The sequence below is a fragment of the Drosophila nasuta genome, chromosome X, assembly GCF_023558535.2.
Source record: "Drosophila nasuta strain 15112-1781.00 chromosome X, ASM2355853v1, whole genome shotgun sequence".
NCBI classification, from domain to species: Eukaryota; Metazoa; Arthropoda; class Insecta; order Diptera; family Drosophilidae; genus Drosophila; species Drosophila nasuta.
This window is the reverse complement of record NC_083459.1, coordinates 6679822-6698666: the sequence shown is the minus strand read 5'-3', so window position 1 is coordinate 6698666 and position 18845 is coordinate 6679822. Positions and strand designations below refer to the sequence as shown.

The 18845-nt window shown below is 34.6% G+C and overlaps 2 protein-coding genes across 5 annotated transcripts; one reads left to right on the top strand and one right to left on the bottom strand.

Moving 5' to 3' along the window:
- The first annotated feature begins 1697 nt into the window (after positions 1-1697).
- On the top strand, positions 1698-2704 carry LOC132797148 (cytochrome c oxidase subunit 4 isoform 1, mitochondrial). Of its 3 annotated transcripts, none has more exons than XM_060808675.1 (2): positions 1698-1850; positions 1926-2704. In XM_060808675.1, exon 2 carries the CDS (start codon positions 1966-1968, stop codon positions 2560-2562), a length of 597 nt encoding a protein of 198 aa, XP_060664658.1. In that variant the 5' UTR covers positions 1698-1850; positions 1926-1965; the 3' UTR covers positions 2563-2704. The 3 variants fall into 3 exon arrangements, with proteins under 3 accessions (XP_060664658.1, XP_060664657.1, XP_060664656.1); XM_060808674.1 differs by having other exon boundaries at positions 1704-1866; XM_060808673.1 differs by having other exon boundaries at positions 1706-1870.
- A 5477-nt stretch (positions 2705-8181) lies between these two features.
- Positions 8182-18641, bottom strand: LOC132797150 (protein yippee-like). 2 transcript variants are annotated; one of them, XM_060808677.1, is made up of 3 exons: positions 18185-18641; positions 12095-12691; positions 8182-10717 (listed from the first exon to the last, which is right to left on the bottom strand). In XM_060808677.1, the coding sequence occupies exon 3, from the start codon at positions 10548-10550 to the stop codon at positions 10206-10208; it is 345 nt and encodes a 114-aa protein (XP_060664660.1). In that variant the 5' UTR covers positions 10551-10717; positions 12095-12691; positions 18185-18641; the 3' UTR covers positions 8182-10205. The 2 variants fall into 2 exon arrangements, with proteins under 2 accessions (XP_060664660.1, XP_060664661.1); XM_060808678.1 differs by lacking the exon at positions 18185-18641 and adding an exon at positions 14716-14794.
- Positions 18642-18845: the final 204 nt, after the last annotated feature.

Sequence of the window (18845 nt, the reverse complement as noted above, 5' to 3'; positions counted from 1 at the left end):
GCCGTAAAACGTTTGATTAAACTTAAATAATATTGATTGAATCGAGTAAATTTATTTCAATGACAAAATATTTGTACCTTTGATTATTTATTTGAATGTGAGATATTTTATAGTATAATATGTATAGTAGATCGTTTGATTAAACTTAAATACTGCTTCCTATTGAAGACTGACTTCATTATGACTGCCTGCTGATGATTTACTTCTGACGACTAGTGATACCGATAGCTTAGTGCCTATCGACTTGCTAATGCCAATCGATACATATAGGGTCTATCGACTAGCCTCCACCTCTGCTCAGCTACAGTCGAGTGTACTCGACTGTGAGATAACCGCTACCCATTTTGAATAAAAGAAATATATTTTTACGGTATTTTTCTCAAAATATACCGAATGTACTGCAAAAATACTAATACCAAATGGTATATTTGGTATATCGATATAGTACCGCATTCAAAATACACCATAGAGGGCACAATATACCAGATTGTCGGCCAAAGCAACTCAGACCCCTAGTAAGTAGGCGTTTTTTCCCATACAAAATAATTTCTTTAATAACTTCGACAATTTTTATCAAATCGCAACCAAATTTTCACGAATCATAAATACTATAGTAATTATTGTATATACCAAAATTTGCAAGCTAGCTTTAAAATTACGCTTGTTACTCGATTTTTTTTTTTGATTTGAGGGGGCGGAAGTGGGCGTGGCAAAAATTTGAAACCAACTTGATCTGCGTGCAAACATAAGAAATGCTGTCGAAACAAATTATAGCTCTATCTCTTATAGTCTCTGAGATCCAGTGTTTCATACGGACAGACACACAGGCACACAGACGGACATAGCTAGATCATCTCGGCTGTTGACGCTGATCAAGAATATATATACTTTATAGGGTCGGAGATGCCTCCTTCTACCTGTTACATACATTTCCTGCCAGCACAAAGTTATAATACCCTTCTACCCTATGGGTAGCGGGTATAAAAATCATAGTAAAGATTAATTAATAACAGCAACCAAATGAAAATAACTATTTAAATTTTTTATTGTTTCAAAGAGTAGATTTAGAAACAAGAAAAATTTAAATAAAAATTAATTCGAATATTCTCCTTTCCTTATATTATTTTTATAATAACAATAATACTATTTGATGATAGTTTTGACTCAAACTAAATTTTCTATTTAAATATTATATAAAAAAAAGACATATACATATTTTCACATAAATGGAATGTTATACTTTTATAAGGAAACATATCGAGTTCTTCAAGACAAACAATTTAATTCTAAAATTGTAAATTTACTTAACACAATTTGAAATTCATGGAAACACAATTTTAATTTGAATTTAATAATAATTTGTAGTACTAATTATCTAATCTTATATTTAGTTTTATTATAATAATATTGCGATTTTATGAAATAATATTTTAAAAATATTATAATATAAAGTATTATGTCTTAAATCAACTTACACACATTGAAAGTTAAACTGAGAGACAAGTTAGTGCATAAAAATAAAGACGTTACATTTTGCATGACAAAGTGTAAGTACCCCAAGCAAAAAAAAGAGGGTGTGACAGCTCAAGAGGCTGCCTCATTTTGGTGAGGCGCGTCGACAACCCTAGTAGGCCATGTCTGGACGTCTGAAACGAGTGAAACGAGTGAAACGTCTGAGCATCTGGAATGGCTGGGGCTGGGCTGTCAATTGCCGGAAAGCCTAATAAAAAACGACAGTCAGTAAGATTTATTTGGCTGGCGAGCAAAGGCATCAATTTCTGAAACTGAAACTGAAACTGTTCAGCCTACGAAACACACAAATTGCCCACAAATTGTGAAAATTGTAAATTGTAAGCAGAGATTTAAGCAGGTAACAAAAACGTGTGAGACAGCGATCCATTAATAAACCGAGAAACCAATTGCAGAGAGATACATTAAAGATACAACCAAGATACAACAAAGAAGATGCTGCGTTCACTTGGAGTGCGTCTGCCAGGAGCAGCGGGAACAGCTCTCAAGCTGGCCACAGCACAGACAACAGCATCATCATCGAGTGCCATGATGATGACGATGATTCGTCGCGGTGCACACAACAGTCAATACGATGCAACACGCTTGATGGGCGGCGAACGTGAAGTTGTTGGCTATGGCATCAATGGATCCCCAATTTACATTGACTGCGCCGACTTTCCGTTTCCGGCCATTCGCTACGGCGAAGTGTCGCCGGAGAGTTGTGCACTGCGCGAAAAGGAGCAGGGCGATTGGAAGAAACTTTCGATCGAGGAGAAACGCAGTCTCTATCGCCACAGCTTCTGTCAGACTTATGCCGAATTTCAGCACTTCACTCCCGAATGGAAACTTGTGATTGGCGTCGCTCTCTGGGCGGTGGCCATCGGCATTTTGGGCAGCATTATCTATAGCATTCGCTTGGATCGCCTCACCCCGGAAACCTTCGACGAGGATCGTCGTCAGGCTCAACTGCGTCGCATGATCCATCTGCAGGTGCAGCCCATCACTGGCCTCTCTTCCAAGTGGAACTACGAGACCAACAAGTGGAAGTAGTTTTGTAGTATGAAATGACACTAGAATGAAATGCTGCTACACTACAAATCTCACACGATGTCAAAACACATTCAGTATATCGCGATCTTGACACACGTTCCACTTCGAAACTGTATTAAATGTCATTCACATTAGCAATAAATTAACTGCATTTTTATTCAATTCATTTACTTCAGTTTTGTAATGAAAAGTTTCATGGCAACTCCAACTAAAATATGCAAACCGATTAAAACGATTACGATATACAATATACTAAATACTGTATATAATATATATAGTATATACTAAAAAAATAAAGTGCAGAAAATACTATGTAAAACACATTCAGTATATCGCAATATTAGCACGCATTCCATTTCTGTATTAAATGTACTCGTAATTCACATTAGCAATTGCATAAAATTTACCGCATTTTCATTTAATTCAGTTCTTTAATGGAAAGATTAATAGCAACTTCAGCGAAAATATACAAACCGATTAAAAAGATTCTTATATACTAAATACTATATAGTATATTATAGTATATATTAAACATAGTAAATAGTATATACTAAAAAGAAAGAGCAAAAATCACAATGTGAAACACATTCAGGATATTACAATTTTGACAATTCAATTCAAGCTTAATAGCAACTCCAACAAAAATATGCAAGCCGATATATATAGTATATATTATATAGTATATACATATTTTAAATAGTAAATATTAAAAAGAAAGTATCTGCACTATAATAAATTAGCACTTAAAAGAAAATACAAAAATGCTCCAATTGCAGCGCTTTAAAATTGAAATTTTCCATAAAAACAAGGCGTCTTATCAAAAGTATTAAAAAAAAAAAAACAAATATATATTATATTAAAAACTGTTTTAAATCTTTAAAAATTTGTAATTTTAATAATAAACATTGTAAAGGCAAAATCGAATTTAAAAAAAAAAAACACCATCATAATTCTATACTTACATAAATTAAGTATTATTTTATTTTTATTAAATATTACAAAATCTTTTAAATATTTAAAACAAAATGTAATTTCAATAACGGAAATTATAAAAGCAAAATAAATATTCAACGCGCTTAATTTAAATCTAATAGGACTTCTTATCTACTAATAAGTACTCTAAAAAAAATATTGTATTTAAAACTCTTGAAATATTTTTAAAGTATTCCAATTCTATCAATATAAATATATTTAAAATACTTAATGTATTTAAAATATTTTGTTGACTTTAAGATTAAAATAAAAACTAAAATTAAAATTCTTTTAAATCTTTTGAAAGCTATTGAAACCAATTTTATATTTTAAATACTCTAAAATACTTTAATTTGGGAAATCTTAGAAAATATTTAAAATAGTTAAGAATATAATATTTATGTCTACAAAGAAAAGGTCAACAGAATTATGAAAAATGCTCTCATAAATGTGATATTATATTTTTAAATATTTTTAATCTTTTCAAATAATTGCCCAATTAAATATTATATTTCAAATACTTAAAATGCGTTGATAATTCTGTTAATTAAAATTTAATACCATATTTAAAATTCTTTTAAACCTTTTCAATGTATTCCAAAGCTCGCCAATTTAATATTAATTATTAAATTTAATACTTAATGTTGACTTTTGGTTTGTAGATTGTTCTTCATTGAGCTAAATCAAAAATTTGTAAAATAAATATATTATTACTTTTACAATAGTCTAATGGCTGCTCTGTAAAATTACAATTTCAGTAATGAAAATTGTAATGCCAAAACAACTAATCAAAAGAAACAATAGAAATGCGCTATTCGAAGCTGCAAGCGACTCTTTTGAATTCCAGCTGAAATATTAGGTTGGCCAAAAAGTCTTGCGGTATTTCCGATAGGTGTCTTTGCAAGCGCGTAGTTCTAGTTCTATTTATCGAATCGGTTCATGCGATACCTTTTTGGAAAGCTCTTTTCCCGCGCTAACGTGTTTGATTTATTGTTGTTTGTCTTGAGTCGTTCGTGAGTTATAGCGTCACAAACATGGAGCAAAATAAAGAGAAAATACGGCATATTTTACAGTACTACTACTATAAAGGCAAAAATGCAACTCATGCTGCCAATAAAATTTGTGCAGTTTATGGACCCGATACAGTTTCCATTTCCACCGCACAACGATGGTTTCAACGTTTTCGTTCTGGTGCGGAGGTGGTTGAAGATGCGCCACGGTCCGGAAGGCCTGTCGTCGAAAATTGCGATAAAATCGCCGAATTGATCGAAAGAGATCGGCATAGTAGCACCCGTAGCATCGGCCAAGAGCTTGGCATGAGTCATCAAACCGTTTTAAACCATTTGAAGAAGCTTGGATTAAAAAGCTAGATGTATGGGTGCCACACGACTTGACGCAAAAACATTTTGGCCGTATGGATGCATGCGAATCGCTTCTGAATCGCAATAAAATCGACCCGTTTTTGAAGCGGATGGTGACTGGCGATGAAAAGTGGATCACTTACGATAACGTGAAGCGCAAACGGTCGTGGTCGAAAAGCGGTGAAGCTGCCCAGACGGTGGCCAAGCTTGGATTGACGGCCAGGAAGGTTCTTCTGTGTGTTTGGTGGGATTGGCAGGGAATCATCCACTATGAGCTGCTCTCCTATGGCCAAACGCTCAATTCGGACCTGTACTGCCAACAACTGGACCGCTTGAATGCAGCACTCAAGCAGAAGAGGCCATCTTTGGTCAACAGAGGCCGAATTGTCTTCCATCAGGACAACGCCAGGCCACACACATCTTTGGTGACGCGCCAGAAGCTCCGGGAGTTCGGATGGGAGGTTCTATTGCATCCACCGTATTGTCCGGATCTCGCACCAAGTGATTACCACCTATTTCTGTCCATGGCGAACGACCTTGGTAGTCGGAAATTGGCCACAAGAGAGTCCTGTGAAAATTGGCTCTCCGAGTTTTTTGCCAATAGAAAAGCGAGCTTCTATAAGAGGGGCATTATGAAGTTGGCATCTCGTTGGGAACTCGTCATCGAACAAAACGGCGCATATTTGACTTAAATCGCATTATTCTAACCAATTTTATGAACAATTGAAAATTCAATAAAAATACCGCAAGACTTTTTGGCCAACCTAATATGTAATATAACAATAAGCTTTTCTAATTGTGTAACAATGAAAATATATAGATTCATCTATGTAAATGCTGCACCAATTAAACAAAATGTAATCCGCTTATTTAGGGCAACAATTTGTAGCACAAATCGACAGCTTTCAACACTAAGTTTTTGTGTAATTAATTAACTGATAGTTTTGTGAGATAATAAAAAACAAATAAAATGTGAGCACTTTATTTGCACATTTAAATCAATTGTTTTTTTTGTAGTAAATCATTAAGTGCAACACGTGTCACACAAACAGCTAAAACTTCGACTATCTATCAGTTTTTATACCCGCTATCCATATGGTTAAAGGAAAAGATGTAACAGGAAAAAGCAGGCATCTTCTACCCAATTAAGTATATATATATATTCTTTATCATCAACTACAGCCGAGACGATATAGCCATGTCCGTATGTCTGTCTGTCTGTCCGTCCGTCCGTATGAACACCTAGATCTCAGAGACAATGTTCTATATGGTAAATTTTAAATTGTATTACTACATAGATATACCAAATATGACTTTTGGTATATATTTTTTTGTATATCCAATAACAAGCGAAATTTTGAAGTTAGAGTCGTGATTGGTACATATAAAATTAATTATAGTCTATATGATTTCTGAATTCATTTGGTTGTGATCAGATAAAAATTGTAAAACTTATTTAAGAAATACTTTTGTGTGGACAAAAGCGCCTGCTAACTATGGGTCTTACTTGCTTTGCCTGACAATCTGGTATAATTTGTACTCATTGGTATAATGAATGTAATACTATAGCAATATACCAATATATAGTATACCATCGAGTATAGTTCTAGTAATTTCATGATATATTGATTTAATATAATTTAAAATCTGATATATCTTGCACTCTGTGATATATATTAATTATAGTACTATACCAATATACCAAATATAGCTTTTGGTATATTTATAGTATTTTTTTTAACGCACTGCTTTACTTTTATTCTAAATGGGTATCAGCTATTTCACTGTCAATCTTCTATTAGACAGAATGTTTAGATAAAAGCAATAATAATTTAAATTTAAGCCACTAACAACACGAAACATACAATATTTGATTTTATAAATTCCCGGTACTCTTTAATTTAATAATTTAAATAATAAAGTAGACTTCACTTTTATTCTTCCAAGTAATGAATAAGAAACACGATGGCGATGAGCTAAAAATGCGCTTTATTGCAATCTTGGCTTTAGTTTAAAGTACATACTATGTACATATGTAAATGTGTGTATACATTATGTATACATCAGTATGCATGTGTGTATGTATATAATTTATTCTTTGCTTCTGTTCTCTCCTTCATCATCATCATCATCATCATCGTTCAGTTTTACTGTGAGTTTTGAAATAAACGCCTCTATTAAATAATGTATTCATTTCATTTCGATTACTTTGATGTCTGTGAATGTACATCATCATGTCAAGGTGGTTTCATTTGTGTCTATGTATGTGAATATGTCATGTGCTATGAATGTATGTATGTATGTATGTATATCCAGTGCTTTGATGTAAAACCTAACTTCAGTTGCACAAAAATGTTGCATTTGATCAATTCATGTGGCGCCTCTTACTTTCGGTGTATGTATATATATGTATGTATGTATCTCTTATGTATGTATGTATGTTGACATCAATACATCAATTTCTCTATATCACGTTTGCATGTAAATACATAAACATATCCATATTCATATTCTTCTCTTTATCGTTTTGCTTGTTGCTGTTAATTTTCTTTTTACTTTCTTTACGAACACAGATAATTAGATCCTCGAATCTGTTTTTGTTGCTTTCTTGTAGATGAAATAGAATTTATCTTATTGTATAATGTGTAAAATGTATAATGTATTTTTATGTTTCTTGAACTTGAACTTGTGTTGCGACTTATTGGATGAATGTCTTTCCTTTTTCTTTCTTTTTTTCATTCTGTGTAATTCTAAAAGATTTCAATATTTGCTTCTGCTTTTTGTTTAGTTTTCTTTTCTTTTTTTTCGAAGTGAAAGAGCTGCTCACAATTTACCAAAAAGATTTGATTTGATTTAAGATCCTCAGTTGTCTGCTTTCGGTTCTTTTTTTTCTGTTTCGCTTAAAAACTAAATAAGGCTAATCATTAAACTTAATTTTAATGCATTGAAAACACACGAGTTTAACAATGTAGCACTTCATTTGTTCATTATTTTTTTTTTATATCCCCATATGAATTTGATCTGTGCATTAATTTTTAATGGAGTTTTTTTTTTTTGTTTTTTGTTTTAAAATATTTTTTGTCGCAACTGCAATTCAAAAATATTTTAAATTTGTTTTTTCTTGTTCTGAAATTATTGTGTTGAGCATCTTCCAATGTTTTCAGCTTGATACTAAACGTATAATCTGCAGCTATTCAAAAAAATTAAAATAAAACGTTAAACCTTGTTTTTTTTTTTCTTTGGTTTTTTCTTTTTTTGTGAGATAAATTTGTTGAAGAGATTTCAATTTATTTTATTTCTTTTTCTTAATATCGCTTTAATGCGCGATTTTTCGTTTTGTAATTGTTTTTGTTTTGTTTTGTTTTTTTTTTATTTGTTTTATTGTTTTTAGCGTTTAATGCTACCACAAAATATATTCTCATATACATATATATATTATATATATTTATTTAGTTATCGACTACTTAGAGAACATCATTAACTCGAATAGTTCTTGGCAGTTACATTGCATATTCATTTAATTTAAAAATTTGCTTCTGCTGCTTGCGCTGTTTATTTTTATTTTTTTTTTTTTTTTTTGTGGGTTTATTTTTTTTTTTTTTTTTTTTGCATTCAGTTTTCTTTGATTTAGCTTTTTATTTCAATTGGTTTTTGTTGCATTTAACGTGCGACATGAATATACATAAATAATTCTCTTTTATGTACATGTATTTTATATAATTTCTTTCACAAATTGAAAATGTGTTCGGTAAATTTGTTGTGCATTTTTCCCCCATGCTTTGTTGATCCCCCGAATCGTTTTTCCCCCCGCTTTTCACCGTCCATTCTGCACCCAAAACATTACATAAGTTGAATATGTTTTTAAATTAATTGTTATACAAATTAGAGGACAAAATAACGCACTTAAAATCATTATAAATTCATGTGGCGCCACCTAGTGTTTGGGTTCTCACACTGTGTTCGATTTACAAAAACCAAAAAAAAATTATTTTTTTTTGGTTATTTGCTCTGCTTGCAATTTTTTATATGTATATCGATTGATTTGTTTTTTTTTTCTTTCTTTCGCATAGCTTTTTAAATTTGTTGTGATTTTTTTTTCATTTGTTTTTAATTTGCATTTCTTTGCGCCATTTTCAAAAAGTTTTCTTGCAGATTTTTTTCAAAGCTAAATTGATGTAAATTAATATTTGTTAAATATTTTATTAAATAACTACTACATTGAGAAGGTGTTTATGTATTTGTGTGTGTGTGTGTGTGTTATTGTGTATGTGTGAGTGTGTGAAACACTGAATTAGAATTTTGATTTCGCATGCCACATTATGCATTTGTATTTGTATTTGAATTTTGTAGCATTTTAAACTACGTTTTCTTTTGTTTGTATTGCTGTTTGCATTTTGTTCGTTACAAAAACAGTTTAAACAATTTCTCGTTTATTGGCAGTGCAAGTTTTTTGTGTTCTCCATTTCGTGTATTCGTGGGCAACAAAAACAGAAATTGAAATTGTACAAAAAACCCCAAAACCGCAAATTTGCCAAAAACAAAAGCGCGCGCAACAATAAATTAGAGACAACAAATATAAATCACAATTATTAGATGTATGTGTGCCAAATAAATATTTCAAATGTCGGCCATTAATAATAATAAAAAAAAAATAGCACAAAAAAAACTGTTGCACTAATCACTTTAGCATATTCAATTAAAATTTCGTTTTTGTTTTTTTTTTGCAAGCAAAATGAGAAGCGAAAATCACAACAACACAAAGCATTGAACAAGGCAACTTGACGTGTGCGCCCCGTCGTTAGATGGCGCCAGTTGTCAAGTTGCTGCTGCTGTTCTTGTTCTTGTTGTTGTTGTGTTCTCAGCGCAGAGATCTCTCCAAGCCCATAAAGCAGCGGCCATTTTGGAGCTGTATATGTGTGTGTATGAGTGTGTGTTGATGTATGTATGTAGTTGTATGTATAATGTGTGTGTGTGTGTGTTTGTTCTATAAGATACGACGAGTTATGTACTATATAATAGCATATATATATTGTGGTACCCTAAAACTCTCGAACTCGCTTCTTAAACTTGACTCGACTCGATCAATCGACTGCACTCGCTGCTTCTGCTGCTGCTGCTCGCTCGCTCGCCATCAACGTTGATTGTTGCCATATTCGCGTTTCCAAACCAAGCTTTAGCTCAAGCCCTTGTTCCAGTCCTTGTCCCATCCTTGTTCTTCTTCTTCACTTGTTCTTGCCCATTTGCCCTGACCAGCCTGCTGCCCAGCCTCCACATCGCGTCGCATCATCGTGTGCGCTCGCTCTCTCTCGTTCAATCCCAGCCATTCTCCTTGATCATGTGCGCCAGCTCAATAATGAATTTACCCTCCTTATACTTTTGACTCGACTCGTAGGCGTGCTCATACTTCCAGCCCAACGGCGTTTTGCAGCACTCGCAATAGATATCGGCGACCGCATGCAGTCCCGTTAAAAGGACTCGCTCCTCGGTCTGGCCACAGGCCACATTCACCACCGAATTGAAGAGATATGCCGGCCCCTGGCTGCCCTGAAATGATTTCGAGATGAGCTCGTCGTGGGATGCGAGATGAGCACGGCAATGAACACATGAGTAGGTCCGATTTGTGGACGGTAAGTAGGCTTGAAAGGTCTTAACCATTGTTGCTAAAACAAAAATTCGCCGCAGTTGTTGCTCCTTGTTGCTGTTGTTGTTGCTTTTCCTTTTGCTTTGTTGGCTGCTGTTGTTGTTCTTCTTGTTCTTGCTAGTCTTGGACTCTGACTGTATCGCTGTTGGAGAAGTGCACTTCTTGGCTTTGTGTTGGCCCACTGAAAGAGACAAGAAACAGTTGCCAATTAATCAAGAATAAATGCTGATCATTTTGGTAAACTCAGTATCATAAAATACTGAATATATATAATATAACAATAACTGAATATATATATTAATAACTAGAAACATAGTTATAAACTTAGATAAAAATTATATTATATCTTTGTTTGATCTATAATCAAAATATGCTGGATATCTTATCTTTGCTGATTAATATTTTTCCATCTATATTAAATGATAAGCTTATTTTATGAATCAAATTGGTGTTCTAATCAAGTGGATTAACAGAGACAATTAGTTTGTGACATATCTTTGGAAAAACTGCAATAAAAGTTTTGTTCGAATTATTATTAGCTTGAAATATAAATATCATATTATTTTTTTTGCATCTTTTCCAAAGAAATGTAACAACTAATATGATATTCATATTTCAATATGATATTTCAAATATATTTGTTTGAATTATTATTAGTTTGAAATATAAATAATATGAAATAATTCTAACAAAACATTTATAAGTAAGTGAAATAAAAATATCATATATATATTTATACATAACATATTTCAAGTTAATAATTCTTACAAAACTTTTACTTTTAAAGATTCTAATTTTTTTTCTGTACTTCTATACTATATGATGTTTACATTTCAAGCAAATAATATTTCTTTATTTATTTTTCTGGACTTCTATACGATATCATACTTTTATTTCAAGATAATAATCCTAAAACTTTTATTTTCAAAGATTCTTATTATTTTATTTATATTTCTGTAATTTATTTGATTACTAGCCAAACTGGATTTTTTATCTAATCTAATGTTTTTGATATTTCTATGATAAACTTAATTTCAGCTATCGAAGTAATGCTTTTGAAGGTTATCAGGAAATATATATTAATATTGTCATTGAAATTGAAATTAAGTTGATGTTCTATTAAATTGTCTAAGCTAAACTTTAATTTCAATATGCATTTCAACTAAACTTTAATTTAAATATGCAATTCAATATTAACTTAGTTTGAGTATAAATTTCAATATTAAGCTAATATTAACTATATATAATATTTATTTCAAAGAACCCTATGTATATATTTTCTTACTTTATTTTAAATTCATAAATTGTTTTTTACATTTATTTGTTTTTTATATTTATTTGAAATTCATTAATTGTTTTTCAAATTTATATTTTTTTTACTTTATTTTAAATTTATCATTTGTTTAGTATTTATTTAAATTTTGGCTCATTTGATTTCATTTTACTTTGCTTTGTTATGGCAAATTTCCTTAGGAAAGTTGCACAGTTTTCAGCATGAAAGTTTTAATTATTTGCTTTAGATGGAACATTACTTTTGTTGGCCCTGTGTTAAGCTCACCTGCTGAGACCGGGGCAAAAGGCTCTGCGGCTGCTGCTGCTGCTGCTGCTACTGTTGGGCGTTAACTGCGCGCGTTGCTTACGGCGAGCGACAACGACGACAACGACGACGATGATGATGAGAACGACGGCGCCGCGACAACAACGACAGAGACAGAGACAGAAGCAGTGGCAGAGGCAGAGGCAGAGGCTGAAGCAGTGGCAGCGACTGTGGCTGCGGCTGCGGCTGCTGTCATTGAACGATTATGTCCAGCGTCGTCTGCCAGAGTGTCGTCGTGGGTCACAGAACAAACCTCAGTCTCAGTCTCCTGCTCTCAGCTTAATGCAATCGCAGCGACAGCGACGTCGACGTCGACCGATGTCAATGTGTGTTGGTTGTGTTGTATGTGTGTTTGTAATGCGTGCGCTGCAGATGTTCCCTTTTGTCTGCAAGCAACGGTTGTCTGTCTGTTCCCACTGTTCCCTCTCTGTTCCCACTTGCCGCTGTTCCCACTTGTGCTGCTGCTGCTGCTGTTCCACGTGCGCTCACTTTTCTGTTTGTGTATAAATGTTGTTCTTGTTGCTGTTGTTGTATGTATTATTGTATATATCAGATTTCCTGCCAAAGACAAAAGACAAAGACAAATGATTATTAATGCATGTGCGTTGTCAGTCATACTATAAAATGCAAGCAACAACAATGCTAACGCCAATGGCGGCGCTGTTATGCAAAAGCCCAAACAAAGGAGAGCGCAAGCGAAAAAGAAACAGAGAGAGAGAGAGAGCGCGCAAAAGGGGGGGACTGTCGGAGAGTGGGTGAGAGCGAAGGCAATGCATTGCCATTATTGATTTCCATTTTCACATTCGTCTCTTTTCAACCATTCAACACAAATGTGGCCTATTAACCGTGGTCCGCAAACATTCGAATATAAAAAAAAGTGAAACAGGGATGCAACAGCATGATCGCCCTCTCTCTCTCCCTCTCTCTCCCTCTATCTCTCTCTCTTACTCTCGGCGGGCGGTCTGCGGCAATTCCTATTAGCGTCTTTGGCAACAAAATGATTTATGAGCAGCGCAATAGACGCGTCATCGCTTAGCGAGCGAGACGGCAAATGCCGAAACGATGCGCTCGCATTTACAGTAAACAGTAAACAGCTCCACACAGCCAACAAAATGAATCACATTTCACAGACATAACAAAAACAACACACAGTCACACACACAAACACAGCGAAGGGCTGCAACAGCTAAACGGATTCCTTTTTTTTTTTTTTTTGCATGTTGCAACCTTGATAGCCAGGAATTAACGTTAATCTAATGCAAGCACGCACTACACACCTACAGTGGACACTCGATACAATGAACTAATAGAAACCAAAAGGTTAAAACAATATAGGAAATTGAGTTCATAGTAAAAGGAGGATTTTACAAATATTTCTACATAAAAAATGACACAGTGTCATTACCTTAAGGTATCAAAAAGTGTAAACAAAAAATAGATTACGTAAAATTAAAAAAAAAAGCAACTTACTTATTATTGCAAAATTAATATAAAATGAATACATACATAAAGAAAAGTATTTTCGGCAAAATCTTGTAATATTATTCAGTAGGGAAATTTCAACATCCAACTTTTCTAATTTAAAGCAATATTAGATGCACTTTATTATTATAAATTTTGGTTGTCAACGTTGGACACGTTAAATTTTGATTCATTCAATAATGCTGATTGCAGACATAGCCAAAATAATTTAACCAAAGTAATTGATTGCAATATTTAAATGACTTTTGCAAAATTTTCAGGAAATGCATTCGCCCAATCTTTTACCACAAGACACACTGCGTATACATAATGTCGATTTATATAATTGTGTGCATTCCATGTTTCACAATTAGCATCCCTGTTTCATTTCATTTCGTTGTTTTTTTTTTTGTTTTTTGCTTTTTGGCACGGTTGCCAAGCCCTCGATGGCGTCGACGTCGACGTCAGCGTCAGTTTGTCGCGTTTCTGTTCAATCTCCAATGCAAATTGGCTGACGCGACGAGTGGAAACAAAGAAACAGGAGCGCGAGTGTGGGAGAGAAAAGGAGTGTGTGTGTGTATGTGGAACAAAGAAGCAACAACAGGGAAATGCACTTGGCCAGGGTGGCGCTGTTGTTGTTGTTGTTGTTGTTGTTGTTGTTGTTGTTGTTGTTGTTGTTGTTGTTGTTGTTGTTGCCGCTTTCTTGGCCCAGACAACAAAGAGTTGACTGATTCTTTAATACAAAGGAACGTATATGTATATACGTGTGTGTGTGTGTGTGTAATTATGGTGTTGGGGGCGTCCAAATATTAATTAGCATTTAGAATTAACAAAAAGCTAACAAAACTGTTCATTCATTAATTGATGCAAAGTGACCGAAAAAAAAAACAAAAGCACACTCACAAAACAAAAAAAAAAAACAAAATAATGGAAAGAATCACAACAAGAAGTGAACAGACGGCACAGAAGAGCAAGAGAAGCGAATGTTGCCGAAATTTTGCGAGTTCAGTGAACCAGCAATGCGCGAGAACGAGAGGGGGAGTGGGAGAAGGAGACGGAGAGAAAGCGAACGAGAAAAAGGAAGCTGAAAGTTCTTTGGCATCAGCGACGACGCAGCTTACGTTTTTGATTTCTATTAATTTTCGTTATCGTTGTTGTTGCTGTTTCTGTTGTTGTTGTTATTGTTGCTGAGCTTGTTGTTGTTAATGGTATTTATTTATTTTTGTTATTTGTTGCTTGCTGCTTGCCTTTTTTGCTTAGGAGCCACTTCACTTTTTATTTTGCAATCAAAAACCAAAGCGCGCTATGCGAATTGTAACGAGCAACTGACGCCGCTGCTGCTGCCGTTGCTGCTGCTGCTGTTAGCAACTGTTGGCAGCGAAACGAAGCCAGCAGCGACGTCGCCGGCAGCAGCAGGCAGCATACAAAGAAGTAAAGAGAAGGCGCAGCGCAACAAGAAAAACAGACACAAACACACACACACACACATACGTACATAGCATACAGGTGGCTGTGCAGCGCGTCAATTGCAAAATGAGCAAATATAACATGCATACATAATAAACACACACACACATATGTACATATGGTACATTCATACATATTTATGCATAGTATACACGCATATTACATGCAATCAAGCAAAATCAAGAGAGAGAGGACACTTCAAGCAATTTAGTTGGTTCGCAGCAACAACAACTCAAAGTAACTACGCGTGTCTCTATTTCAACTGTGTGTGTGTTTGTATGTGTGAATGCGCAAGGTAAATTCAAAAACCAATACACAAGTGTATGTGTGTGTGTGTGGGCACACATACAGTGCGCACCAATTACCGTTAGAAATGTTAACCCAATATTCTTGTTGCATTGCCCGTTTTTTTTGTTGTTGTTGTTGTTGTTGTTGTTGCTGCTACTGCTAAGTGTGGGCATATAACAGCAGCAACAACAACAGCGTTTAAAGCCGCAAACAAGGTGGCCACGCTGTTTTTCTGCGTGTCACACACTCACCTATAAAAATACACACACGCACGCACACTTTTAATTTGCATTTTAATACAAACCTTCTATAATTGCTTTTTTGTTTTTCATTCTCTACTATAATTTGTATGAATTGTGGTGCTAATAATTGGTCAAAACTAATTGGTTGAACACGAAAACAAAAAACTCACTTTAAAAAGCAACAATTAAATGCCAACGTTCATTTTCTTTATTAGCCAATACATTTTCCTTTTTTCTTTAACATTCTACGTAAAGCTTGCTTAGTTCACTGAAATTATAGCTAGCCTGCCTTTAAGATAAATTTCACAAAAATAATTAAAATAAAGAGGTTACCTACTAATTTTAGTTCAATAAATTTAACTAATTTTCACCCTATCGTAAATATTAGAAATTATAATTAGAAAAATTGTCTTCTGAGGTTGCAAAATAATTGAAAAGGTTTCATAAAAAAACAAAACCAATTTGTCAATTTGTTTTGTTTTTATATATAGAAACCTTTTTTGTTAATTCGACTTTAAATAAATTTTAATATAAATTTGCTTTAACACTTTATTGAAAAACTAATTTAGTGCAAATATTAAAAAAATAATAATAATTGTACATTGAAAAAGTGAAATTAAATTGTTTGTAAATACTTTTTTTTTTTAATTATACAAATAAACAAAAATTCTTCAAGACCCATTAAAAGATATAACAAGAACAACTTGGAATCATTCTAAATTGCATTGCGAATTGTTATCAGCGAACTTGACATCATTTGATATATTTTGATTAATTTGTCGGGGTCAATACTTTCGAGTTGCACTGTAAAAGAAAAGCCAATGTACTGAATATTGTACTGCGCTGTAGTTTTGTTGTTCTGCTTATTTCTCTTGTTGTTGTTGTTGTTGCTAATGGTTTTCTGTATCTGTATCAGACTGTGATAAGTCGTTGTTGTTGTTGTCGTTGTTGTTTGACTGGCTAGCAACGTTACCTTGCCCTCCCCCTTCCCTATTTCTGCAGCACCTTCTTCCAACACCCCAACAGCACTCAACGTGCTGATTTCGCTGTTGCACGCAACCAGTTTTATGCAGCCGACAGCAATTCAGAACATCAGCTGTTCTCGTTCAATTGACAATACTTATTTGCACTTATAATGCGATTCTTGAAGCACTCAACACACAATTTTTAACCACACACTCGCCCCAAATTTATGAGTATTATTATTCTTATTGTTATTGTTATTGTTGCTGCGCCTACGTTTTCTCTTCTCTTCTCCTCTCGCCTTTTTTTTTGTTGTTGCCCGCGTCTTAAAGTCAACAGAATTTTTGCGTCGTTCTTCTTTTATCACACACACCGACAAAGAGGACAGAGAGCACACACAGACACACGCAGCACTTGTTTTTGTTTTGTGGTGTGGTTTTGTGGTGAAGCTGCCTTGTGGTTGTTGTATTTGTTTGACTGGGGTCAATGCTAGCCTTATGTATAAGTGTTGTAAAATGCAAAATGCTAACAAAATTGCGATTTACGATTAACACTTTGCTCAAGTGAGGGGAGCAGATAAAGTTGCGCTGTCTCCTCACACGCTATCAGTTGAAATACAGCAACAAAAATGTCAAAACAGAAAAAAAAACAGCTGATGAAACAAAAATAACAATCTTATCAGACGGCAAAACAAAAAAAATAACAGAATTTATTGCGTTGCGCCGCAGCAGCGAGGCAGCACCAAACACATATTCATACATGCATACATGTACATATATGTACGTGTGTTTTGGATGTGTTGTCTGATGTATTGGGTAGCGGGAGAGTGTGAGAGCGAGAGCCCTTCTGGCGAAAAAGAGATGGAAAGAAAGCGTAAACAAAAATACAGCGCAGAAACAGCTGTGTTGCTGTGTTCACACACACACTAGCAGAGAGCAGCTGTATTGCGCATGTGTGTGTAATGCTTATACACGAACACAAATAGAAACAAAACCAGAAAGCGAAATGAAGTCCTTGTCTTCCCACGGGTAACAACAACAACAAAGACAAAGCAAAGACCAACAGGGAACAGCTGAGTGCAAAAGCAACAGTGATGGCAACGAAAAAGACCGCGAAAGAGAGATCAGATGAATGAACTCTAATGACGCTCGCTCGCTCGCTCGCACTTCGTTCTCTCCTCGCTATCTCTTCCTCACTCGCTCGCACTTGCCAATGTTTATGGTGCTGTGGAGTTGCTAAAAGACGCAATTTGTTTAGCAGCAGCAGCAGCCCCAAAAAACGAACACACAGACAAAGGCTAGCATACACATACACGCTTACACATCCATGTGCATAACTGTGTGTGTGTGTATATAAGGGGACACAAATATACTAGCAGAAAAAAGCGTTCTTGTTTTTGGATTTGTACGCAGCAAACTGCGTTGCAATCTTGCCATTGTTGTTGCTGTGGTTGCTTCTATGCTGTGGGATGTGAGTGTGTATGTGTGTGTCAAGAGGATAGAGGAAGGGGGTCAAACAAACCTAATATACGTATGAATATATACACATACATATATGCATTTTGCACACTCGCTCATTCGATTGCATTTTTTTTTCTCAACAACAAATGGCAAATCTTATAACAACTTACGATTCTGTTTGAGTTGCAGTTGCAGTTTTCTTGTGCTTTCTTGTTGTTGTTGTTGCTGCTGTTGTTGTTGTGTTGTGTTGTTGTGCGATGCACAAACATACAAACAAGAACACACACACACTCGAGCACACAAACAATCACACACACACAGCACACACACGCACAAGACTAGGCAACAACAACGAGAGCCACTCAGCTTAGTAGATGGCACTTAATTGTGATTTGTGATTCTTTTTACACCGTTATTGCAGTTGTTGTTGTAGTTGTTTGTACAATTCTAACGCAACACTTTTGCATTATTCTGAACTTCTTTCCAATTTATTGCACCACCGAACACAACATTTGTTGTTTGCGTTTGCTCATTTTGCGTGCTGTGTGTGTGTTTTTCTATTTCTATTTTTTTTTGCTGTGGGGGGCGCTCGCTGTGATGTGCGTTGTGTGTTTGTGTGGTGAACTCTGTTACCGAGCCACTTACATTTCCGTAAGCTGGTCACACGCTGTACAACTGCCAGTGAGTATTTTCGCAAGTATACTGTGACATTTGCAGTATATTTGAAAATTGATCTTATGGTCACTCTGTACTCTGCTTGCTTTAGCAGTTGACATTACATCGATATCCACTCTAAAATCGATAATATCGATATTAGTGATATTTTTGAGG

What these genes read in the sequence shown, in the direction of transcription:
- LOC132797148 (XM_060808675.1), top strand. Translation starts at nt 1,966, where the DNA reads ATGCTGCGTTCACTTGGAGTGCGTCTGCCAGGAGCAGCGGGAACAGCT.
- LOC132797150 (XM_060808677.1), bottom strand. Translation starts at nt 10,550, where the DNA reads ATGGTTAAGACCTTTCAAGCCTACTTACCGTCCACAAATCGGACCTAC.